The sequence below is a fragment of the Equus przewalskii genome, chromosome 1 (genome assembly GCF_037783145.1).
Source record: "Equus przewalskii isolate Varuska chromosome 1, EquPr2, whole genome shotgun sequence".
NCBI lineage: Eukaryota > Metazoa > Chordata > Mammalia > Perissodactyla > Equidae > Equus > Equus przewalskii.
The window spans coordinates 34668185-34696060 of NC_091831.1; the positions used below are offsets into that span (position 1 = coordinate 34668185).

The 27876-nt window shown below is 35.1% G+C and overlaps 1 protein-coding gene across 4 annotated transcripts in view; it reads right to left on the bottom strand.

Moving 5' to 3' along the window:
- Nucleotides 1–6522: 6522 nt before the first annotated feature.
- HELLS (helicase, lymphoid specific) overlaps nt 6523–27876 on the bottom strand; it is a 43391-nt gene continuing 22037 nt past the window's right edge. For 2 of the 4 annotated variants that reach the window (XM_070609655.1, XM_008540409.2), the window contains exons 10-22: nt 27420–27563; nt 24668–24864; nt 22513–22609; nt 20768–20929; nt 19532–19671; nt 19305–19443; nt 17860–17943; nt 17660–17779; nt 15395–15511; nt 14933–15092; nt 13029–13125; nt 12632–12708; nt 6523–7094 (exon numbers count right to left, since the gene is read on the bottom strand). In XM_070609655.1, coding sequence (XP_070465756.1) covers nt 7000–7094; nt 12632–12708; nt 13029–13125; nt 14933–15092; nt 15395–15511; nt 17660–17779; nt 17860–17943; nt 19305–19443; nt 19532–19671; nt 20768–20929; nt 22513–22609; nt 24668–24864; nt 27420–27563 — 1629 coding nt within the window. In that variant the 3' untranslated portion in view covers nt 6523–6999. Of the gene's footprint in view, nt 7095–12631; nt 12709–13028; nt 13126–14932; nt 15093–15394; nt 15512–17659; nt 17780–17859; nt 17944–19304; nt 19447–19531; nt 19672–20767; nt 20930–22512; nt 22610–24667; nt 24865–27419; nt 27564–27876 lie in introns of all 4 variants that reach the window. The other 2 variants (XM_070609640.1, XM_008540407.2) reach the window with 1 other exon arrangement.

The window sequence follows — 27876 nt, forward strand, 5'->3', positions numbered from 1 at the left end:
AAATGCAAAATTTGAACAGGAAGATGCCACTTTATGACAATCAGAATGGCAAAATCAGAAAGGTGAATGAAGTGTTGGTAAGGATGTGGAGAAATGGGTACTCACTAGGACTGCTGGCGAGGGTGTCAACTCATACAGCTATTCTGAGAAGTATTTATTCTGGAAGTATTTCATGAAATTACTCTAGAGAAATTCTTGCACAGAGCTATAAGAGACTAAGTAAAATGTGGTGGATAAATGTAGAACGAAATGTATGGACAGCAATATGGGGGATCTTTAAAATAGAGTGAAGAGTAAACAGCAGCATGGAACGTTGCAGAGGGAGCACACCCTACACACCAGCAGTTTTCAAGCATTTTGATCTTCGGACCCCGTTACATCCTTAAAAATTACTGAGGACCCCAATTTTGTTTATGAGAGTTAACTGATCAATATTATCATATTAAAAATTAAAGCTGAAAACTTCTAAAAATGTATACTAGCACAGATTCCATTAGCCATCTGAGCTATGATGTCATCACATCTTCATACTATGTAGCCTCTGGAAAACTCCACTGTAGACCAGTAAGAGAATGAGAGAAAAAGGCAAACAATGTCATAGTACTATTATGAAAATAGTTTTGATCTCCATTCTCCCTGAAAGGATTTTGTGCACTCCAGATCACATTTTGAGAAGTTGTGCCCTATACTAATCCAGAGATGCATGAATCTCCTCTTTTTCCTCCAGTCTCTGTGATATTTGGTTACAGCAAATTTCAAATCCATTATAATGTATATTTTGTAGCAATATTTGAGTTTCTTATGTGATAGGCACTACACAAAGCATTTTGCACATACCATTTAATCCTCACAGCAATCTGAGGATTACTATTGTTTTCCCAGTTTACAATAAGGAAACTGAGGCTCAGAGAGGTTAAGTGATTTCCCAGAAGTCACAGAGCTAACTTGGAACAGAATGAGGATTTGATCCCAGTTCTGATTCTATGGCCCACACTCTTAATCACAAAACTACATTGCTTCTTGTGATTCATATTTCTATAATCTGCAGAGCTTCTGTCTACAAAGCTGACAGAAGAGCAGTTAAAGAGACACTGATATGTGAGGTCTATGGAGAGCACTAATTTGGGCTATAATCTGAAACTAAAACTTTCTTTTTCCAAACACAGGTTTGAGTTCCTGCTTGAGCCTTCACCGGTAAACACAGAATGGTCTCCTTTCCTTAGACGGGACTCTTGCTGTAATAAAACACAGTCTGCTCATACCTTGAAGCTATGCACTAGATAATTTGGAGTGCTTTTTCACATACTTTGTTTGATTTGCAAAAGAAACCTGTAAACTAGGCTGGGCAGGGACGATCAGCCCCACTGGTGTGAGAAAGTAGATTTACACAGGCTGCCTTTCCCAAGATGGTACACAGGACAGAGCAGTAACTGTAATCAGGTCTTCTCATTTCAAATCTGGTATTTTCTTATTATATGCTAAAATTAAAGATTGTTTTTGTCTTTTTTTCCCCTCAAAATTTCCACATCAATTGTCAAGAGCTTTTAGGAAGTTCTACTCACTCTGCACTAAGAGAATTGCTCTCCACTTAATGTGCTCAAGACAAACTTCTTTTTGGGTTCTGCAAGCCAAGAAAATGCCTCAGAATTGCAGCTACACATTTACAGTAGAAATGAAAGGAATGGAACTTGGTCGAAAAGAGGATTCTTTTCCCTTCAGAGAAATAATCAGATCTTTTTGTTCAAGGAATGGCAACTTTCTTTTGGTTTTTGGAGAAGCATTACAGCACAGCAGAAAGATTCTGACTAGTTTGGATTTGGGCTCTTCCACTTGAATGCTGTTTCTTTGGTAGTTCACTAACTACCACTACGAAATTGCCATTAATAAAAATAGCATGTCATGGTCTTAGTGACAATAATGTTAGCTTTCATTTATTAAACATTAACCAGAAGACACTGAAGTACTTTATGTACAATGTATTATCTACCCATATCTTTGAGGTTACTATTAAGTATGTTCTTTTGTGCAAGATCCCACTTAAGCCCTACAACATCCTAAGGTAGGAGTTACTACTATTTCCCCCATTTTGCACAAGTTTCTAATTGCCAGAGCCAAGACTTAACCACTATTCTGTACTACAGAACTAAGTTTACAAAAACATGAGGAAATCACAAAAGTACATTTTTCTGACACCTAGAAAAGCATTTAGTTCTAATTATTCAGAGAAATACATATGTTAAAACTAAAGTGATAATAGCATCGTCATCTAAGGGAAGTGGTTCAAAAGCTGCACCCAGTTCAGGATAACATCAGACCTAATTCTGAAGGTGTGGCCGCTTGTTTAGTGACATCAGCTGCTGGCTTGAAATTCATCCGCATCTCCATCTGGCTGCTGGCTATTACAACTGCTTTGCCAATAGTACTGCGGGTTATTAGGAACGGCCTACATTTTGAAGTACTGAATCAGGAAGATCCTCAGCACGGTACTAAAGAGCCATGTCAGGACACGTGGATTCTGCATTAGGTTATTTCTAACATACTTCACAGAGGTGGTCAGTCACTTTACCTCCTTTTGCGTGGCAAAACTTCTAAGGCCTTTCTTGCCTGAAAATACCTTGATTATTCCCTCACATTAAAATACTATAGATGGATATAAAAGTCTAGGTTGTAAATTTTTTTCACTCAACACATTGAAATTTTTACTGTTTTATTTTACTGAAAATAAAACATCTGCTATCTACTTGATCACTGTTCCTTTGTAAGTGATCTTTCTCTCTAGAAGTTTCGTAAGATTCTCTTTGCCTTTGATGTTTTTATTTTATCTATAAGGCATCCAAGTATAGTTTTTCTTCAGTTTAGCACTTGATATACTAACCCAGTAAGAGGTCTTTCACCTTTCTCTAATCCTAGGAAACAGTCAGTATTTTTTGATCCAGTGTTCACTTGGTTCTTCTATGTAATTTTATTCCTGCTTCGGACTTCCAACACGCTCTCACATAATGGACAAGACAGACAAGTGTCCAGTCTCATGAAGAGAATGAGATGCTGACAGACTGGAAAGAATGAGATCTTGGGGGGCCAGGGCTGGGGGTGATCAGGAACATTCAAGACACATGTATAACCAATCTGTTCTCATCAGAGGTTTTCTTACCATTTCACCTGTGCCAAGAAACGTTTTCATTAATTTAACGTTTCCCAAACTTCATTAATTCAGGTACCTGTCACAGATTTTGCTATGTAGAACTAGTCCATCATGATAAAGATCAGAAGAGTAGACATCTTGAGGGAGGCTTACTCATTAGAAAGGCGCAGGAGCCTTCTGAAATGCTAGAAACATTCCATCATAATCTGGATGATAGCTACACTGGATACACCTATATACACCAAACTGAGCAAATAAGATTTCTGCACTCCCGAGTATGTGATAAAAAAAAAAAATTTGCATGTTTCTGTGATGACTATGCTATTTTTATACTTCAACTTTTTCTAGGAAAAAAGCTTTTCTTTAAAAGCTAAGAAATGACACTCTCATGTGACCACCTTAACTGTGTAGGTGGTGGTGGAGAGTACGGAGCATGAAGAGAGCCAAGCATACATTTTATAAATGTTCCAAAATACCTACGAGAAGAGCAACAGCCTGTCAACGATGGCCTCTTCAGGTGGTGATATTTAAGCATGATAGTGAAGGATATAAAGGAATCTAAAAAGTAGTAAGACTCAGGAAGAAATAAAAAGACCCAGAGAGGTGACTTGGGGGTTATACATACATGTGGCTAGAAGAGACAGATTTGTGAAAGGAAAAATTATGAACAAGTTATTTTATCCTTTGGGGCTGCATTGCTCAAACTGGAACCTTTGGAGATAGCTCAGGAATGAGTTTTTATGTGTATTCATTTCAATTAAATCTACACAAAACTTATACAATACATTCTAGATCACATGAATGACCTTACAACCAAGTACAGCTTACCTGTAATTAACTGTTCATATTTTGAAATTATGTTGGTATCAAGTAACTCCTACAGAGTGACCACTTTTATTGTGTCTGTCTGACATTTGCACTGTTGTCGAACTCATGTCCTAGTCATGCACAATAAGACTACATTACAACATGTGGTATTTGAAGCTTAGTTCACCAATTATAAGCCAAAAATATATAAAATTCTGAGGAAAAGTAAATATTTGCTTTTATAATTCATTTTTTACAATCATTTTAATTTTTACTTAAACCTGTTTAGAGTTAACATTATGAGCTAAATTAGGGGTATAAAATGTGTATAATGGAAAGACAAGCTTCACTAAATTTTGACAAGTTACATCTTCTCTGAATGCAGCAGCAGTATATTAAACCACATGACGACAATAAATGATTCCAAAGAAGGAAGACCAAAATCTTTTAAATTTTACTCATAAGTATGATTCCCTGGGCTTGATTTTTCTAACAAAAATTGATGAAGTAATAAGAAACATAGTATGTTATTTGTGGAGATGTCCTGGCTGATAAAGCAAATACAATTGTAAAAACTTAAGTAGCAGTAACTTAAAAAGAAGCTCAAAACCAAAATAATTCTTTGAAATAAAGCACGGAATTTAAAACCAACAGAAGCACTTAATGTTTTGAATATAAACATTAGTTCTCTCCAGCCTACTCATAAAATACTACTTCAAACTGCCAAGACTAAAAAGTCACATAAAATTGCTAAGACATTAGTGAAACATTACCAAATGTTTGCTTGGAAATGTTCAAGTGCCACTTTCATTCTACCTCTCAATACATTCAGGAACTGCCTAATAACATGGAAGAATGACTCACTGAACAAATAAACAAAGTATTTTTCACAGCAATTTGATCAAGTGATGGAAGACAAGTCCTGGTTTGAGAACATATTTTATACAAGACAAAGCAGGGAGAACCTGCTTCGTTTCAATATCATAGAATGAGAAGATCTATTCCCCTCTGCCCCTTACCAGAATCTGGAAACTAGAATAACAGTAAAACGATGAAAGAGGCATTCAACTCTCACATCAAGAGAAGAGATGAGATGACAAAATAAGATTTTGGAAGCTGAAAAATAAATGAATGAGTGGTAACAGTCTCAACAGGCTGGGGAAGTACAAGTTCTTAAGTTCAGATTTGGGATAGTTTGAGTTATCAGGCAATGAAGTAAAAATGTCAAGTAGGCAGCTGAACTGAGCTCAGGAGAAAGACTCTGGCTAGAGATATAAATTTGAGTCATCACTACCATCAAGGGAGCCCCAAGCCCTGTCTGGGACATTCTAATGTTTAGGGGTCAAAGACATGAAGAAACAGCAAAGGAGACTGAGAAAGCCAGAGAAGTAGGAAGGAAAACCAAACAAATGCGTTTGTTTAGAAACTGTTTAGTGGAGAAGATTAAACAATCGTATGAAATGCTGCTGAAAAATGAAGTCAGAGGTCACTGGAAGTCTGAATAAGAACAGTTTCATGAGTGATGGGGATGAAAACGGACTGGAATGGGTTCAGAAAAGAATGGAAAAGAGAAACAAAAGTGAATACAGACAACTTTTCAAGGAGTTTGTTATAAAAGGAGACATTTCTGTTGGCTCTAGGCAGGACAGACAATATATATCCACAGTAACAGGAAAAAAAGATACATAGGGCACAGATGCTGGTAGATTTATACATGCAGTGGTGGCAACTTTTGCGAGTTTTTTTCTGATTGTTTCTAATTTCTCAGTGGCAACAGAGAGCAAGGTAAGGAAAGAGGTATTAGAGATGTGAGGACTGAGATGAACCCACAAAATACTCATTTGGGAGGATGTAAGAGACAACACAGTAGGAAAACTCAGTGAGACAACTAAGCAACCAAGGTTATGATGACAATTAGTCAGCAGGGGTGTGATGGGTAAACATTTCCACTCAAAAGAAAAAAAAACCTGCTCTGAAGACTTTCTTGTCTTTTGACTGAATATTCTCTCCAGTTTTTCTCTGAGCCCTAGCTACATTGCCCTAACGTAGAGATAATCTGATCTACAGTTAAATATGCACAGCAACAAGAATAACATTTTGACATGAGATAAACAACCTACACAGAAATGTAAGGTTCACGGAGCATTCAAGATTTCTCTACCTCGTAGTCTGATAGACATACAGGGCCTAAACTGTTCCCATTTTGGCCTTTATGAGCCTCTATTATGGATTCTGTATTACTTATATTCCTAGGTCTTGTTTCCTTCTCTCCAGTACTATTTACTCCTCCTATTATAAATTTTCAGGTCTCTTCTCTCTTCTTCTATTCTTGTCTTGCATGATATACTACCACTTGCAATTTCTGGTCATTTGTAAAGACCTTACAGTTTCTTCCAGAGCCTTCTCTGCATTAATTAACCCAATGTTCAGCTGAAATCTGTATGTGACATATGTGCGTAGTAGTAGTGAATGAAACCACATCAGCATAAGAATGTTGAATTGTAACGCCAGTCAAGACTTTTACTATTATTTCACCTGATTCATTATTTTTCTGAAGAAATAATTTGATGAGATCATCTTATAATGAAGATTTATTTGGTAAACCATTTTATAGAAACAGACCCTAAATTCAAACAATTTCTTATTTAAACAACGGAAAGCATTATCTCAATCTTTCCCCCATCAAAAGCCTACTCCATAACTGAAGTACCAAAAGCCCATGAACTGTACTGCTAAACGGTGGGGAAAAGACATTAAACTTCCACAGGAAGACTGTATAAATCTGGCAGTGGTGAAGTACACATCAGCCTGTACCCAAGAGTACTACCGAGTCTGAAAAGTTAACCGAGAAATCTACACCTAATGTGAATACTTCTTTGTTCTGAATAAAGCTCAGAAAATTATCAACTATTAAGTATGCAATGGTACAGGTTACATTATGTAAACTGATATAATCAAAAAGTAAAGTGGATAATCTGGATTTCAACACCAATAAAAGTAAATCAGTGGATGTAAATAAGAATTTTTTAAAGACATTCTTTAGCTCCAATTTAAAACAAACATTCAGGACTGGAATCTTCAGAATTTTCTAGTATCTTGAAAATCCCCATCTTCTCTTTAATCGGTCCTGAGGCATTCATTTGATCTAAGAGAAAAATATTAAAACAAGTATTTATTTCTTAAAAAGTCTAAGAACCTAAAAAGGAATTCTAAAAGAGATGTCCAATATATTATGAGAAGTGAGTCAGTCATCCGTGCAAAATTTAAAAATTCAGAAATGTGGGTCATTTTATTCCTTTATCATTAACAGTTAATAGCAGCAAAAGCAAGAAAGCGCATTCCTCTTATTACAACTAGAACTGGCCTCCAGGGAGCACAGAAACTGAAACATCAGTTTGTGAATCAAAATCACTTCTGCTGAATTTAAGATATATATAGAACAATAAACAGAATACCAATTTGAATTAATTCTCAGAGAAGGTAAAAAACAAACAAACAAAAAAAACCAAGCCCAACCATGGTTAGTTCAAAAGTTGGGAAGCACACCATGAAAATTTATCTTTATACACACTCCCATTGCCAATATGTGATCTTTTACATTTTTGTCAAAATGATAGTTATGGAATAAAATCTCTACTGGTTTTAATTTGCATTACTCTGATTTCCAGGGAAGTTAAAGCATCTCTTTATGTTCGCTGGCCATTTCTTTCTCTCCTGGTAATCACTTGCTCAAATGTTCATTTTTCTTACTGATTTTTAGCTATTTGTATATGATAAATACTTCCTGTTACGTGTTGCAAATATTTTTTGTGGTTTGTTATCTCTGTTTATGGTATCATCTGTTTTTACAGAAGTCTTTAAATTAATGTAATAAAATGTTTTCACATTAGTCTTTAAATTAATGTAATAAAATCTGTATCAATCTATTCATTTAGTTTGTGAGTTTTGTACCTTAGGAATTCTTTTCCTACTCTAAAGCCATACTTATATTTTCATATCTGTTAAAAGTTTAGCTTTTAATATTTAGGTTTTGACTAGTTAGATTGTTAATTTATCTAGAATTTGTTTTTGAGGATGGTATGAGGTTTTCCCTGTTGATTACAAACTGTCCCAGCATCATATATTGCATAATAGGAATTTCTCCTCTCTGGTTTGAATTGCCCTTTCTGTCATTTATTGGTTTTCCACAGAAATATAGTTGACTTTCCAGATTAATCATACCACTAATAAATTTATTTTATCATATGCTAATTCAACAGTCTTGATTATTATGACTTTTTTTTAATTAAATCTTAATTCTATCTATGGAACATTTTGCTGTTCTTCAGAATTGTCTTTGCTCTTCACCTTTCACCCTTCATATAAATTTTAAAAACAGCCTGTGACAGTTCTTTAAAGTCCTATTGAGATTTTGGGGCTGGCCCTGTGGCATAGTGGTTAAGTTCATGCACTCTGCTTGAGCAGCCGGGGATTCATGCGTTCGGATCTCGGACATGGACCTACACACTGCTCATCAAGCTGTGCTGTGGCGGCATCCCATACACAAAATGGAGGAAGATTGGAACAAATGTTAGCTAAGGGACAATCTTCCTCAAGCAAAACAAAAGAGGAAGATTAGAAACAGATGTTAACTCAGGGACAATCCATCTCACCAAAAAGTCATATTGACATTTTAATTAGAAGATCAATGTAAGGAATCTAAGTTAATTCGGGGAATACTGACGTTTTTTAATATTAAACATTCATATCCGTGAATGTAGTTTAATCTGTACATTTACTCAGTCCTTCTGTTACTGTCCAATGTTTCATAATTTTCTTCACAAAGGCCTTAAAGAAATTGTTATAATTAATCCTAGGTATGTTATAGTTTTGTAGCTGCTGTAAATAACTTATTTTTTAAATAATTATTGCTGATCCACATACTGTTAATTTATACCAACATTCTTGAATTCCATTCTAAAAACTTCTAGATTCCCTTGGACTTTCTATGGAGACAACTGCACCACCTGCAAATATAAGCAATTTCAATTCTCTCTCACTACACAATAGTCCCCTCTTTTTTGCTTTCTGTGGTTTCAGTTACCTGTGGTCAACCACAGCCCAAAAATATCAAATGGAAAATTCCAGAAATAAACAATTCACAAGTTTTAAATTGCACTCCATACTGAGTAGTGTGATAAAATCTCACTCCATCCACTCAGTCCACTCAATCCTGCCTAGGACGTGAATATCCCTCTGTCCAGCGTATTCACGCTGTATACACTACCCGCCCTTTAGTCACTTAGTAGCTGTCTCTGTTATCAGATCGACTGTTGCAGTATTGCGGTGCTTGTGTTCCAGTAACCCTTATTTTACTTAATAACAGCCCCAAAGTGCAAGAGTAGTGATGCTGGCAATCAGAATATGCCAAAGAGAAGCTGTAAAGTACTTCCCTTAAATGAAAAGGTAAAAGTTCTCAACAAGGAAATAAAAAAATTGTATGCTCAAGTTGCTAAGATCTGTGGTAACTTTTAACTACAGCGTATTGTTCTAATTGTTCTGTTTTGTTATTAGTTATTGTTGTTAATCTCTTACTGTGCCTAATTTATAAATTAAACTTTATCATAGGTATGTATGGATAGAAAAAAAACAGGATATGTAAGGTTCAGTATTATCCGTAGTTTCAGGCACCCACTAGGGGTCTTGGAATGTATCCTCCAAGGATAAGGGTGGGTTACTGTAATTATTATTCTTCTAATCTATTTTATCTTATAGCATTAATTAGGACTTTCTTGTACAGTGAACAATGTTGTATACTAAACAGTGTGAGCGAGAGCTGGTATCTTTGATTGTTCTTCATTTTAGCAGTAATTTACTAGATGGATACATTTTATCAAATTAAGAATATTCTTCTCTATGTCTAGTTTAAGAATTATGAGGGTGATTATGTTGTATCAAGTGGCTTTTCAGTATCTAGGAATCCTTTATTCATTATAATGTGAGTTAGTATCTTCAGGTATTGCACTATTCTTGTATACCTTCTATACTGCTGCATTTTATTTGATAATGTATTTAAGATTTGGCCACAAAGCTTTATCTTTCTCATATTTTTTCCTGAACTATTTAAAAATTAAAATTCATATAAACATGCAAAGAACCCAGAATAGCTGAAACCAATGTGATAAAGAACAAAATTGGAGGATTCACTTTTCACAATTTCAAAGCTCACTACAAAGCTACAATAATCAAGACAGTGTAGTACTGGCAGAGAACTGACAAACAGATCAATGGGACAGAATTGAGAACAAAGAAATAAACTCTTACATTTACAATCAAATGATTTTCAACAAAGGTGCCACAGTAATTCAATAGGGGAAGAATAATCTTTTAAACAAATGGTGCTGAGACAATTAGATGATAACACGAAAAATAAATATTTAGATCTTTCCCTCATACTGTACACAAAAATTAACTCAAATTTAAGAACTAAAACCACGAAACACTTCAAAGAAAAAAAAGATCATGACCTTAGGTTAGGGAAAGATAACCTACCAACATGATAGCAAAATCACGAGTGCTAAGAACAAACACAAGAAAAACTGGACTTCATCAAAATAAAAAATCTTTGCCCTTCAAAAGACACTAATTAAGAAAGTGCAAAGATAAGCCACAGATTGAGAAAAAATAGCTGCAAAACATATATCTGATAAAAAACCTGTATGTAGAATTTAGAAAGAATTCTTTTAGAGGCAGTCCCGTGGCCTAGTGATACGTTTGGGACGCTCAACTTCAACAGCCCAGGTTCAGTTTCCAGGTGCAGACCTACACCACTCATTGATAGCCATGCTGTGGCGGTGACCCACATACAAAACAGAGGAAGACAGGCACAGATATTAGCTCAGGGCGAATCTTCTGCAAGCAGAGGAAAAAAAAGAGGAAGAGGCCAGCCTGGTGGTGTAGCAGTTAAGTTCGTGCGTTCCGCTTCAGTGGCCCAGTGTTTGCCAGTTCAGGTCCCGAGCATGGACGTACGCACCACTTATCAAGGCATGCTGTGGTGGCATCCTACATATAAAAAAAGAGGAAGATGGGCACAGACGTTCGTTTAGGGTCCATCTTCCTCAGCAAAAAGAGGAAGATTGGCAGATGTTAGCTCAGGGCTAATCTTCCTCAAAAAAAGAGTAAGGTTGGCAACAGATGTTAGCCCAGGGTGAATATTCCTCAGCAAAAAACCAAAAGATAAAGCTTTCAATTCAAGGATAAGACAAAGACAATTTTATTATGTTTTTTTCTTTCCTTTTTTTTTTTTTTTTTTTTTTTGAGGAAGATTAGCCCTGAGCTAACTACTGCCAGTCCTCCTCTTTTTTGCTGAGGAAGCCCGGCCCTGAGCTAACATCCATGCCCATCTTCCTCTACTTTATATGTGGACGCCTACCACAGCATGGTGGGCCAAGCGGTGCCATGTCCACACCCGGGATCCGAATCCATGAACCCTGGGCCACCAAGAAGTGGAACATATGCACTTAACCGCTGCACCACTGGGCCAGCCCTACAAAGACAATTTTAAAAAGAGCTATTTGAAACTAAGTTGAAGACATTACAACACTATACACGGTGGTATACTGGTAAATGTTTAAGAAAACCCTTCTCCCTAGCCCAAAAAGGGCCCTGGTTTGTAGTTTTTCCCTAGTTCCATAGTATCAAATATTCCTATCATCACCAATATCAAGCTGCCAACATAACTCTGCTGAACACAGAGCTGGGAAAAGATGCACAGTAGTACATCATTTTATACTATTTCCACCATACAGATACAACACACATAAATAATCAAGAGCACACACACACACAAATTAGGAGATGAAGGGTTATATCTGTTATATTTGTTTTCAAGATAATTTATGGTCACCACTATAAGCATCAACTCCTCACTATAAAAATTGATAAATAAAAGAAGCAATTTATCCTGCCTCCCATTAGAGATTATATCTCAGAGTAACCAAAGAGTTGATATAGTAAAGTTAACAGACTAATTCCAGCTAATGAAGAAATGACAGAACAAGAAAACCATCATTTTGCAGTCCTTAAGGAAATAGTTTAAAACATCATCAATGGATGCTAAAACCATCAGCTTAAATAAAAGGCTGACAGGAAACAGCCTGAATCAGCTGATCACTCAGCTCACTAAAACTAAGAAACCCAGACATATGTGCCTCCTGGCATGATTTACAACATGAGAACAAAGCACTGGTATTCCTAAGATATGGAATCTAAATGTAATTGAGCCTGTAGAGCTATTTACCACTCCACAGAAAACAAGTAGATTGAGGAACAAATCAAAGGACAACACAAGAGGAGAAAAAAAAAAAAATCAGCCGATTCCAGTCTAAGTCATTTTATAGGACAAATAACCCAGTTTCTCCAACAAATCAACGGTAAGGAAAAACAAAAGTGAGGAGGATGTTACAAAAGGAAAGAGACACATCCTAGATCCTGATTCAAACTATAAAAAAATTTAAGACAGCAGGGGAAACCTGGATATGGATTGGGTATTAAATGAATTAAGGTTTTAGTGCCAATTCTCCTAAATGTAATAGGAGAATGAATTATACATAGGGGTACACTATACTATTCTCTCTACTAAAGTGTATTTTTCAAAGTTTCCATAAAAACAAATAAGTAAATACAAGCATGAGAGATACTTACCAATGAGATCACTTCGATCTAACAACAACTCTAAATCTTTATCGCTAATGACCTTCTCTCTTGATCCTTTGACTTCCCTATAAGAAAAGAAAATATTGAAATCTCTATGATAAATCAAAACTATGAATTACTTTTTTTTTGCTGAGGAAGATTCACCCTGAGCTAATATCTGTTGCCAATCTTGCTGTTTTTTTTGGCTTGAGGAAGATTCACTCTGAGCTAACAACTATGCCAATCTTCCTAATTTTGCATGTGGGTCGCTGTCACAACATGGCCACCAAAAAATGATATAGGTCCACGCAGAGGAAGCGAACCTGGGATGCCTAAGGGGAGCACGCCAACTTAACCACTGAACCACAGGGCTGGCCCTGAATTACATTTTCTTAAAAAATCTTACCTTTCATAATCTCTAGATTTTAATAACTCCATTAACTCCTTAGGGTCTAAGAAGTTCTTAGATTGATTTAGCCCAGACTGACCACCTTTGAAATGATCTAGAAAAAATTTTCAAGAAATTAAAAACATTCAAAATTGCTTCTTAAACCAAAATACAATACATTACAAACCAATCAGAATAGCTTACATTAAAAAGGACATACAAAACCAAGTGTTGGTAAGGAAGAAAAACCATCTAAACTCTCATACTTTGCTGGTGGGATGTAGAAAGGTATGTCCACCTGGGGAAAAGTTTGGTAGTTTCCTTTAGGTATACACCCACTTTAAGAAGAAAAACAAATAAATCTATGTCCCCCAACACTTGCAAAAGAGCAACTTATTCATAAAAACCAAAATCTGGAAACAATTCAAACATCAATCAACAAAAGAATGGATAAACTATTTGGCAATTTAAAAAACAAAATCCCAAACTTCTAATATACACAACATAAATGGATCTCAAAATACTATGTTCAACAAACTAGTTAGACAAAAGAGAATACAAACATACATATGAATCCACATATGAAGTTAAAGGAAAAACTAATCTGTGTGACAGAAATCAGAATATCAGTTGCCTCCTAGTGAGGGGACGAGGGAAGACGTGAAATGACTGGGAAGGATGCACGAAGAAACATTCTTGGATGATGGTAACGTTCATTATCTTGATCTGGATGATAGATATTTAAGTGTATATATTTGTCAGAATTCATCAAGCTGTACACTTAAGATCTGCGTATTTTATTGTATGTATGTTATACCTCAGTAAAACACTATCAGTATTTTAAAAATTCCTTTAAAATTGTTTTTTCAAATTGATCTCTCAAAATAGAACTTGGGAAAATAAAACTACAAATAAACTAACTAATTTATACTATCTTCAATAAACAAAATATAATTTATTTCCTCATTCAAATTCCTAAAGCTGCACAGGTGAAAATTTTATTTTGCACAAAATCTCATTAAGATTAAAATTCTTTTTTCTTCCAATGCAAACTCGAACTACAATCTGAATGCTCTATCAAGTCAAATTAAAGATGTCTAACACCTAATCCACATTTCCCTCAAAATCAGACACCTTGGAGAAAGTATTTCCAAGTAGAAAAACAGCATAAAATAAATTGATAGTGATTTTCAACATTATTAAGATGTTCCCATTTCTTTAGGCTTCCCAACTTACATATATGATTTTCAACTTTTCTTAAGGTAGCCATCAAGCCATTTGTCCAAATAGAATTTTTTAGTGAATGAATAAAAGTAGAACTTCTCCAAGGAATTTCAGTCAACAGAACATAAAATGCCAATGCCTCGCCCATTTCACTTTCCTTACTCCTCAGAATCTTTTCTGGACTAAAGATGACTGTGTTTTTAAAATACAAGACCAAAAATATGAAAAAGAGCATTCCAGAATCAAATATTTTTTGAAATAGTGGGTTCAATAAAATACATACATTTTTTTCATAGTACTATTTCAGTATACCCTTTAATAATCTAATGTTTAATATAACGAAGTTACAAACAGAGGCTTGGAAGTTTTCTTAAAGCTTTGTGGCAGGTAAATCTCTTATGAAGAATAAGCATTAACATCATGTCATCCCCATGACAGAGTTTAGGACGTGGCACTTTAAAAGTATCCTTGTTAATTCTCTCTGCTCCTTTGTTCCTCATCTAGACACTCACCAAAGTTTGTTTCTTTTATTTCTGTGGTCATCAACTTAGTTTAGGTCTCTACAGGTCCAAATTACCCACTCCCTATTTAAATCCTGCACTCATTAAACTGCACTAATTTCTTTCATAAAGAAAAAATACCAAATATTCACAATACACAATAGACAATCGAAACAAAAAAGTACTAGAAGGTGTTACTTTTGTGGATGATCAACTTTTCCAGTTTTCTTTTAGCAGCTGCTCTTTCCACAATTTTCTGATCAATAGTATTTGCTGTAACAAGACGATATACAACAACTGGCTTTGTCTGACCAATTCTATGACATCTATCCTGGGCCTGAAGATCAGACTGGGGGTTCTTAAAAGGAAAAACAACATTTAACAGTATAAGGTTAAAATTATTTAAACTCAAACTATGGGTAAAGTCAACATGCATGATCCAATCAGAAATTTAAATAGTGCCTTAACTCAATTAAGACTTCTAGAGTGGCTTCATTGATAAAAACACGTTCAAGTCTTTACACACAGGACACTTGATAAAGAAATGATTTCTATCTTAAATATCTTTTCAAAACATAAGTCAAATTGCAAAGTGTACAATGAAAGATTAAAAATTCAGAATAGAAATGTAATCAGCACACTGCCATACTTTCAACTTACCCAATCACTATCATAAATGATAACTGTATCTGCTGCAGTCAAATTAATGCCCAGGCCACCAGCTCGTGTACTCACTAAGAAGATAAATACATCTGGATCTGTGTTGAAGTTGTGCATCTAAAACCAAAAAGGATGTAAACACAGGAATTAAGAAACTGTTCCTGCCTAGAATGTGGATGTGGTGCTGCATGTGGAGCAGTCATCTTATAACCAGGTGTCTGCCAGGAAAGGAAGGGGACTGGCAGTGGTGTGCCAAGGGATGTAATAAGCCAGCATTCTTCAAACTGGGTATGAGTTCTTCAGCATCCACAGGACTGCGGGGGTAAACAAATACTGAAAACCCCAGGGGCCAGCCCCGTGGTCCAGTGGTTAAGTTCCTGCGCTTTGCTTCAGTGGCCCAGGGCTTTGCCAGTTCAGATCCTGGGCACGGACATGGCACTGCTCATCAGGCCATGCTGAGGTGGCATCCCATAGAGCACAACCAGAAGGACCTATAACTAGAATATACAACTATGTACTAGGGGGCTTTAGGGAGAAAAAGGAAAAATAAATAAATAAATAAATAAAATCTCCAAAGAAAAAAAAGAAAACTCCAGCAGCGCTAAAAGTTCAGACAGACCAATTTGCTGGAAAGAGATAAAATTGTCAAAGACATGCCTCACCTCCCATGGAACAAAATATCACAGGCACGTCTATTGCCCAGGCTGTAGCAATAAACCAGGGGCCTTGGGACACACTGTATCAATGTGACCTGCAGAGGGGCTTGAGATGAGTAGCTCAGGCCAGGCACACAGGTGATCCACGCCTACATGACCAACTCTGAATAAAAACCCTAGACACCAAAGCTCAGGTTATCTTCCCTGGCTTACTTCACATATGTTGTTAGAAATCGGTGCTGGGAGAATTAAGCACTGTCTGTGGGACTCCACTGGAGGCTCACATCTAGTTTCTTCTGGATTTCACTCCATGTGACTTTTCTCTTCGCTGATTTAAAACTGTATGTTTTCACTGTAATAAACCGTAATGGAGGGAGGAACTAACTTTTTAAAGACTGAGGAGGGAAATTGTTTTTAACTACAACTATTAAAAGTGTATCCAAGGGAGGCCAAATCAATCATTCAGATCTATAAAACAATTATGTTATATAGAGTACCTGTTCATGTTAACTTCATTTATTTTCCAAGCACTTTTTTAATTAAAGAGATTTTAACTTTGTTAAAAAACAAAACCAAAAAAACCCTCACATATCACAAGGGAAGTTTAAGTGAGGATATCTAACATTAGAGAAAAGTCTATGGGGGCAGCCTGGTGGCATAGTGGTTAAGTTCGAATGCTCTGCTTCGGCAGCGTGGAGTTCACAGGTCCGGATCCCAGGCATGGGTCTATGCACCGCTTATCAAGCTATGCTTATCAAGGCAAGCATCCCACAGATAAAATAAGAGGAAGATGGGCACAGATGTTAGCTCAGGGTTAATCTTTCTCACCAAAAAAAAAGTCTACGCCATACTCCCTCAAAAAGTGGTCACACACACACAAATAAATCAAGTGGTTACCTAGGAGATTGGATAGACAGGAAAAGTAGGTTGACTGGGAGGTGGCATGAGGGAACTTTCTGAGCTGATGGTAAAGTTCTCTATCTTGATAAGAGTTTGGGTGACACACATGCATTCATCAAAACTCAAAAAATGTACACTTTATTCAATTCTGGATATGTAAAACTTTTACTCCCAAAGACTTAATATGCTGAAGAAATTAAAAGGGAAATATCTTCTATAATTGGTTTTGAAATGCATGGATACAGTAATTCACAGGTATGTGGTAAAACAGGAATAGCAAAATTTTAATGGTAGATCCTAGGTGGATTTACAGGTGGTTACTGCAAAATTCTTTCAACTGCCATATGCTTGAAATTTTCATAGTAAAATGTTGGGGTAGAGAGACCAGCCAAAAAGTCAGGAGAAAAAGTTTTCTGTTATCTCAATAACAGAAGATTATTATATAACTTATATATATTATATAACTTATACATATATAATAACTCATGGTTAAGTAGGATATTATTAAGTAAGGTTGTGTCAGAAGATATATAAAATTTGAGAAACAAGACTTATTAATACTAAATCAAAATGCTTATGTTTTAGATCCAGCTATAGGGTTTTTGCTCTTTCATATCTATTAATCTGTGAGTCGACTTTACATTACTTTAGAAATCAAGATAGGAGTTACAAAAAAAGAATTTGGTATGTATGACATAAGTAGTCTTACATTTTTTTCTCTCTCTGAGTAAGACATGGATCCATCAAGCCTGCTAAAGTTGAAATCTCTAAAGTGGCAGTAATCCATCAAAATGTCCAACATTCTTGTCATTTGTGAAAAAAGCAGCACCTGAAATTTAAATATATCTTAGTATTTGTACTGATCAGTAGAGAATAATTAAACACCAAAAATCAAATCAAAAGTACCACCTTGTGACCTCTAGTTTTCAGTTCTGGCAGCATTCGATCCAAAATTAAGAATTTCCCAGAATTTGTTACCAATTCTTCGTCAATCTTAAAAGTGGACAAAGACAGAAAAAACAGAAAAAAGTCATGATAACTACCAATAATTTGTTTTTGTCAAAATAAAACCTATATAAACAGTTCAATGAAAAATTTTTCAATGAAATTTAAGTCCCTGTAAAGTTAAAATTTTTTTAAATTGACCTTGTTATTTGATCTTTTTTATCAGAAGATAGTTCCCCAGGAAAGACATACTCTAGAATTTAAAACCAATGATTTCACAAAAACAAAATTCAGTTCAAGTCTAACTGATCTATTCTTCCCCATTCCTCTCCCAAAATCTTTGTATAAGACATCAATAAGTTCAAACTTACTGCATATATGTTGAGGTTTATTGTATGTAACTGAGTACATTTTCAACAAAATAGGTATGAAAATTACAACTAGAATTCTCAGTAGAAATTCTAAAGAAAACACAGGAGCTTTAAACAACCTAAGTATTGAAGATAAAGAAAATTTTCACCTTCTGATGAATATCCATCATCTCATTAGAGATTATCTTCTTCCTTACTCAAATGAAAAACTGTAAAGCAGTAGTTCTCAAATGGGGGTAATTTTGCCCTCCCCCTGCAAGGTGTATCTGGGAGTGTCTGGAGGCATTTTAGATTGTCACAACGCAGGGGGGGAGATATTGCTGACATCTAGTGATCAGAGACTGGGCATACAGCCAAGTGGCCTACAGTCCACAGGACAGCACCTCCTAAACAAAGAATTATGTGGCCCAAAATGTCAATATTGCCAGGCATGAATAAACTAGCATGCTGTAAACTAGTATGAAACAGCGTTATTGAGGGTTACTGAGAACTGATTTATTTTAATACTATGTATACTATTTTTCCATCAAATGTCCAAGAAAGTAATTTCATTCACTGAATCTGAAAGCCCATAACTCAGTATCAACTTTTTAGTTCTCAACTGAGGCTATCTGTTGAAACCAAGAGCTGCCAGACTGGTTTTGACAAGCAGAATACTAACTAAAAGGAATAGTGAAAAGGTGACAACAATTGCTAAACTAGAACAGCAAGTAAAACAGAGTGAAATCAATAGCATTACTAAAAATATATATATTTTCAGTATCGCTCTAACTTTAGGATGATTCTTACTATTCATATATAATATGTAAATAAAAATATTAGTTAGCTTACATATAGAAAGTGACCTTCATTCAAACACTCAAAGTTCTCAATTTTGTGAGAGAAGACGTCTTTGTCTCCACTTACTGGAAGGATTACAATATTCATGACAAACACCACAGTATTTAAGTATAATAATCAAAAATACAAAATAAGACTTTTCCCCCCACATAAAAAAGTAACAGAAATCAAAACAGTCCATTATTAAATGGTATTCACCTTAAACTCTTGTGTCACCGGGTCTATAGGGTACTCAATCAAATATGGATGATTACAGCATTTACGAAGTAGCATCATTATATTCTGCAGCTTCAGATTAACTTCAGATTCTATAGGGATATTCGCTTCCACAACAGCTCTACTGAAAGCATATAATCCATGAACACAAGAAATACAAAAAAATACCACAGTTTAAAGGATACTTAAATTCATTTCTAAACTCACACCTTTCTCGGTCTACCTCTGGCTGCATTTGACTGATCAATTTTTCCAATTCATTAGGGAAATCATCTATTTTGCTGTAATTTATTGACTTTCTAGTTCGCCGTTTTGGTCGTCCAGTGGGACTTAGCTCAACTGTTTCTTTCTAAAAAAGAACAAATTAAAGGAATATCTGTTTTAAAAGCTATATCCTTCAACTCTAAATATATACAAAAGGGGGGATAATATTTTTATGTACAAAATCTTTTAAGATATAAAGAAAAAAATTGTCTTTAATCATCAAGTTTCGTAATTTCTAAAGTCAAAAAATCAAGGATTCATAAACTATAGCCAAATGCAAATGACGTCATGTGAAATTTATTTGTTTTAACACTGATGACAATATGTGAGAATTAAATTGAATGCCTTCATATCTCATTGGAAAAATTAACGGATATAACTGTTTTGAACTTATATAAAAGGATTTAATGGCTTAAGGCTGATATAAAGCTCCAGAAATCTGCATTAGAGGGTATTTCTTTGGATTGGTATAATATTGCAACGAAATTCCTCACAATAGGCAACTACTGTAAGTTTCTAATAGCTAAAAAACCAAATCTCCCCTTTATTAAAATGAAAATGGGAGAACAGAATCTAATGGCTGTACAAACCAGAAATGCATAACCATAGTATTTTGAAAAGTAATACACAGGTCCATGGCATACAGAAAAAAATCTGGACAGTTAAACAAAATTTAAGGTTCTCCTAACTTTTAGTTATAAGATAATCTACATTCCACTCAATCTCCTGTAATATGGTGAGTGACTAAAGAAGGTATTTCTTTCAAATAGGACATTCTATTAAATTTTTTGGCTATCACTAACCTCCTGTGAAGGGATTATGTATTTTGGGAGGATTGGTCTAGTTGGCAAGCTGTTGGTATAGTATGTGCTTCCTGAAATATATTTCCAAGTCCATCCCCAGATAGCATGATTAGGGTTAATCTGGGCCAGTGATTAAACTTTTTAACAAGCACTCCAGATGACTATAAAGCAATTAATCCATGAGCCATCACTTGAATTTTAGTAGAACTACAGAATTACTAGGAGACAACTTTTGCTATTGGCCTTATGCCTTCTACTCCAGATAGAAATGCACCCTCAAAAAGTCCCGCAAACAAGTGATAAGCATTAGACTGAAATCAACCAGGAAATTTTCTATGCCAACTGTCATTTACAGTATATTTCAAATCCACACTCTACCTTACTGGATCCAAACATGTTCGCAATTGTACGGTTCACAATGGCTGTATAAAAGATCTCTTGTTTCTTTGAAAGCGGTGCATAAACGACTACTTCTCGTTTAGGAGGAACTTCAAGAGCAACATCAGATTTTAGTCTTCTCAGTAAGAAAGGTGTTAGAATCTAAAATTTAAACATGAAAAAACGTGAATATTAAACATTCATATGTTTTCAGGGAATACTCTCTCCATGTACCCCTCAACCCCTTCTTTCTCTCATGTTTCCTATATAAATATCATTAAGTCTTGAAAGGTGAGATAAAACATCTCCTTGAAATTTTCCCAGACCAGACCACCACATAACACATAAAATTTATCCATAACATTTCACAATTTACTAATTTTTCAAAATCTCTAGGGGGCCGGCCCTGTGGCTAAGTGGTTATTAAGATTGCATGCTCCGCTTAGGCAGCCCAGGGTTTTGCTGGTTCGCACCCTGGACGCGGACATGGCACCACTAATTAGGCCATGCTGAGGTGGCATCCCACATGCCACAACTAGAAGGACGCACAAATATACAACTGGATACTGAGAGGATGTGGGGAGAAAAAGCAGGAAAAAAAAGCAGATGGGCAACAGTTGTTAGCTTAGGTGTCAATCTTTAAGAAAAAAACAAACTAATATATCTTGAATATTTTAAAAAGCAGAAATAAGGTACTTTTAGGGTTAAACTTATAGCCTACCACTTCAGGCTCTGGACTAGTAGAAAAGCAATGAACCAACCAATCCAGAGATGTAGACATGAAAGGTTCTATAAGTTCTAAAACTTCAGACTTAAAATTACCCTCCTTCATTAGCTGTGTGATGACAAGTGATTTACACATTTATAAAACAACACAGAATAACTATATCATTATTAAACTGCTGAGGTCTTCAAAAGAAAACACAAACTTGTTTAAAATCACTTTATATCTTTTATAGCCATATGTCTAAATAGAAAATAACTGATTTACAAATAGAAAGTTAATTTTTAGGGCTCTGTACTGAAATAACCCACAGGAATGGAGCCAAACATAGAGAAACTTGACCAAAGAAAGAGAGAACATTACGAATAGTTTAAGAAAAAACTATCTGTAGACAGCAGCCCAGAAACAAACATACCTATAGGCAATCATCAGGAAAAATATGGAAATAACTTGATAGGGGAAGTATGATTTGAGATATTTTTACTTTTGATTTCTTCACTATTTCCTTTTTTATCATGGATATGTAGTATAAACTTTAAAGTAAAAGAAAATTACAAAAGACTGAATAAAATTGTCAAAGCATAACTGAGAAGCTTTTGGTGCCCAAATATGAAAATGACTAGGAGATCTTTGAAAGATTATGTTTCTCTAAAGTAAATATAGGAAAGATGGGTAGAGATTGCAGGGAACAGTAAGAACGGATCATGCAAGTACAGAAATTATACATAAATTATTGACAAACATTGCATAAAAACCACTCATTTTCATTTTTAGGCTGACAAACATCAGTAACCATTAGGGATAAAATTAAAATACAGGAAAAGGGCAAAATTTTAAAAATCACTTCAGTTCTGCTATAAAGCCATGTGACTTGTGGGGTTGGGGAAGGGCAGCGGAATAAGTTAAATTTGGCGAGCCCTAATTTTTCTAAATCTACCACGAAGGGATGAACAGCTGATCACTAGGGTTCCTTTTTTATTCTCTGAGTCTATAGTAAACAGAATAAGAAAAAAGTCAAAACCTGGTGCAGCATATGCAATACATTCTGTTCTCTTTCTTTAGCAATAATATCTTCAGCAGTTTCAGAAAGCCTAGTGATATCAAACCAAGACTCAAAGCTGTAAGAGAAAGAAATGATTAGAAGTTAACCTATCACACGAATCAATTATATTAACATTTTACATTCTTGCAAATATTTTCTTAAAGTGGACATTTTTCCTGACTTATAAATACATTAACGTCTTACAATAATATGAAACTCAAACATTAAGGTACATTTTTCCCTTCTTTTTTAAGGCAGACTGCTGCATGCAGTCCCTCACTTGCATGTATCTGGAATCTTGGAAGCTTGACTACCCTACATTCTCCTATGAACAGACCCTGACAGCTTGTCTGGAGGTTCTAGCAGAGTGCAGCTACTTGCATATCCTTGACCGAAGAAGGATCCTCCTCTACCAGGGAAGGTCATCCTCTTCGACCAAGCGTGTAGCTTCAGGAGGGATGCACATGGAGCAGTGAGGAAGGAAGGGGACACCCAACAGCAGCCTGACCAACCGATAAGCTGAATCAACCCTGGTGATCAATGGGTTGACAGATGTCCCAGCCAGATCGCCCTCACATCCTAAGGTACATATTTTATGAAACACTTTAATAAAGTTATAGAAATGAAAAATATCTCTGAAAGCCAAGGCCATATGATCTCTCTCTTTCGGTATAAATATGACCCGCTAGAACCAATGTTTTAAAAGTACAACATATACATACCTTGGTAGTGATTACCTAACATATAGCCTTAGTTCTTTACAATGTGAAAAAAAACTATTAAAATGAGCAATTAAATAGTTCTCACAGTCTATACTAAGTCAGACTATAATGTTGGTAAGTGCTATTGGCAAAAATGCTGATAACATTTATGCGGTATTTAGACCAGGTAGTTACAAACTTTGGTCACCTGAATCACGTTTTATAAATTCAGATTCCCAGCTCCTACCTTGATGTTCTAACTCAGTAGAAATGCACAGGACCTGGAAACCTTGTCCATCAATAATAAATGTTTCCTAGACATCCAATAAGACTGCCTGACCTTGGGCCAATATTTGATAACCAAAGGCAGAATACTTTCTCAAAATAAAACATTAAAAGTTACTTTCTTGTATTAAGTGAACTTTCTTTAATGATGCCAAAATAAGTATAAATCAATTATTTTGCACTCCTGATTTTGGTATTTTCATCTTAATTATTTTTAACTTCTGTTAAGACTACTGTCTCCTCTTCCATTCTGAGCATGCTAATTATTTCCTAAAAACTATTTTTATTTTGTGGTTATTATGATATAAGCCAAGACAGCTTCTAGAATAAAAAGCACTAGGTTTAAACCGGGAGAACCTGGTTTTACTTTTGCACTTGGCATTAACTAGTCTTATTTTTAATAACTTCATACCTGGATTTTCTTTTATGTGAGATAGGGGATATATCCAACTTCTCTATCCCCTGAATTGTCTTATGAGGATAAAATGAGAAAAAGCCATCTCAAAGTGTTTCACAAAGTCAAGACAATAAAGAAAGAGCCTTATAAAAATAAAGGTAGCATTCAAGAGTTTTCTTTTAATTAATCAAAACAAACACTTTAAAATAATCTTTTATTTATCTGCTTTCACATCATTTATGTCAAGAGTAAAACATCCAGGGGGAAGGGAAATTGGAGGAAGGTGGTCAAAAGGTACAAACTTTCAGTTACAAGAAAAGTATTAAGGATGTAATTACAACATGATGACCAAAGTTAAGATTGCTGTACGATATATATGCAAGCTGTTAAGAGAACAGATTCTCTTAATAGTTATCACATGGAGGATTTTTCTTTCCTTTTCTTTTTATTGTATCTATGAGATGATGGATGTTAACTAAACCTATTATGGTAATTATTCCACAATATATGTAAATGAAACCATCCTGCTGAACATCTTAAACTTGCATAGTGATGTAAATCAATTATTTCTCAAAGGTGGAAAACAAAAACACCACACAGAACATGTAATATATATACCACAAAGAACCTGCCAAAAAGCTACCATTTTAATTAACACAGCTAACAGGAAGAAAGGAATTAATTTTAACTAAAAGCACAGATTTTGAGGTTAGAAAAATACAGAAAATAGTTAAGTAAATGGCTCACCTACCTTTTCAAGTCATCAAATACATCTGGCAACAAAAAGTTTAGCAATGACCAAAGTTCTGATAAATTGTTTTGCAGGGGAGTACCAGTCAAAAGAAGTTTGTTATCCGCATTGAACCGTTTTAACTCCCTGATTAGACGGCAGTTCATGTTCTTAATCCTGTGTCCTTCATCTACTATCAAGTATTTCCAATAGCAATGCTAGAAAAGGAATTTAGTTAAATATTTTTAAATGATAATCTCATGATTTTTCCTACAAACAACTCTAAAAATAAAACTTTTTTAGGGAACGGATGTTCAATTTTATCAAATAGCATTTCTGTATCTATTGAGATGATCATGTTTGCCTTTGATCTACTAATAGGATAAATAAATTTCCTAAAATTGATGTATACTTGTGTTCCTGAAATAGACTTCACTTGGCCATGAATTAATAATTAAAGTCCACCTGCTATTATGTAATTAAGATTTCTCCATTCACATTCTTCAGTCAAAGCAGTCTGTAGTTTTCCTTCCTACGCTTTGTCAATTTTTGATTAGTTTTAAAAAAAACTGAGGGGCTGGCCCCGTGGCTGAGTAGTTAAGTTCGTGCGCTCCGCTGCAGGAGGCCCGGTGTTTCGTTGGTTCGAATCCTGGGCACGGACATGGCACTGCTCATCAAACCATGCTGAGGCAGCGTCCCACATGCCACAACTAGAAGGACCCACAACGAAGAATATACAACTATGCACCGGGGGGCTTTGGGGAGAAAAAGGAAAAAATAAAAATCTTTAAAAAAAAAAGAAAAGAACTGAAAGCTTTTATTAGTTCCATACACTCTGAAACATTAAATAGCATTAGAATTCTCATTGAGGCCTACATCTGAGATTGACACTCTTTTAGTCTGATGGTGTTCTCAATTTCTTATAAAGTTATTGGTTTAAGTTTTCCTTTTCTTCTGCAGCTAATTTTAACCACTTACATCTTCATAGAAAGGCATCCATTTACTTTCGTTGTCATGCAAGTTGATTTAATTTCTCATATTTATTATCTGTGCTTTCTCTCTTTTATCTTGATCAGAGAAACTTAAAGAATCTATTTTATTGTGTAAAAAATACAAAAACATGCAATATTTCTGGAAAATACAAATATCAAACTGACAAGCGTAGGTATCCTTGGATAACTGGGTTGGCAAATTGGATGAAGAGTATGAAATGGGATATCTTTTGCATTTTACTTTATACATTCATAGCAGAAAAAGAGATTTTTTTACATAATATCATGACTTTATTTATTTATTTATTTTGAGGAAGATTAGCCCTAAGCTAACTACTGCCAGTCCTCCTCTTTTTGCTGAGGAAGCCTGGCCCTGAGCTAACATCTGTGCCCATCTTCCTCTACTTTATACATGGGACACCTACCACAGCATGGTGTGCCAAGCAGTGCCACGTCTACACTCGGGATCTGAACCGGCAAACCCCAGGCCACCAAGAATCGGAACGTGCAAACTTAACCGCCGCGCCACCGGGGCAGCCTCTATGATTACTTTAATAAAAGCTTGGGACTTTTTTCTGGTGTTATAGCAAACCACATAACCTAAATAATCTCTCAGTATAAGACACCTACCTTAGTAAGCCAAACAAAATATAAAACAAACTTTATAAACAAAGAGATAAAAAAGAGAAGAGAAAATACAATGAAAAAGAAATGATGAGGAACCTGAAAAATGAATTACGAAGTAGACTCAGATACCTCTGCTGCCACTCAGGAACAGGAGCCCTGCACCCCGAAATGCCATTAACCCTTAAAGTTAGGATGCTTGATATAATAACATAAGCTCAGTAAATGCCACTGGCAAATGGAATTGACCAGGACACTTAATGTTTCAATTTGGGCTTAGTAGGGACAGTATAAATAATTGGAAATGTCTTCATGTTATATTATTTAATAGAAAACAGAAGTTTTAAGAAAGAACACATAGTATGTAAATTATATCTATTTATTAACAATAGTTATTTAATAGAGCAGTAGTAATTGTCTGGTAGTATTTTAAGTCTTTCTGCACACTACTTTTTTCTACAAGCAGTATACATTACTTTTACTGTGAAAAAACAATATAACTGCAAATCATATTCTAAAGTTCCTACATCACACAAGTTAAAATTCCATGTACTGGTCAGAGAAAGGAAAAACAAAGCAGTAAAGAACCATATGTAAAATAGGTGGAACAGTGAGGAAGAGGTTCAAAACACTAAAAAAATGAATTGACAGAAGCAACGAGAGAAGGTCAGTTTTCCAATTGCATTATAATAACTTGGGCACTAATAAATAAATACCTACAACATGAAGAAAAACAGTTACGGAAATGTTATACCATAAGATCCATAATACAGTCTAAAAATAACTTGTTTTCATATATCCTAATTTGATAAATTAAATGGATAAGAAAGTTCTATACACTTAAACCACAAGTCAGAGAGACATCTGTAATATATTCACAGATTAGGTCTATGTCTGGCTGATTCAAATACATTTAAAATGATATCATGGCTATAGGTTCAAGTGCCACAGGCTTTAATTTTCTTGTTAGAGACTACAACCTTCATCTCAATCTTTCTGTTAATATAAACCTCCAGTTTCCAAGGGAATATGCACAATACAATCTATTACTTCCATCAGAAAAAATAAAATAAAATGCTACTGGATGGCAAAAAGGTGTAATGAATTAAGAAAAATGTGTTATGGATTATAAAGAATCCAATGAAGACCATCTATACCTGTAACGCATTTCGGTCTCTCATGGCTATTTCAAATGAAGTGATTACCACAGGATGAATCTGGAGTGTCCCTTTCCGTTTGTGAATATTCTTTACCAATTTTCGACGTTCCTCCTGGGTCCCATGATATAACATAGTAGGAATCTAAAAGATTTTACATTGATTTATAATAAACTTTAGAACAATGTAAATATCAACGATTTGGAAAATGTAAAATTAATCATTTTCCAAGAGAAAAAAGATAACAATCTTAGTTCTATTTTTCTACAACAAAATCAGTCAATTAATTCTAATAAATTATTAGACTCCTATCAGAAAATTAAAAACCCATGAAAACAAATCTAGAGTAAGGTGAGGTAGACAGCAAAGCTACTTCTGGAATATATACTACTCATAAATACAGGATGTGACTAAGGCAACCATATGTATGGAAGGAAAACACCATACATATATATAT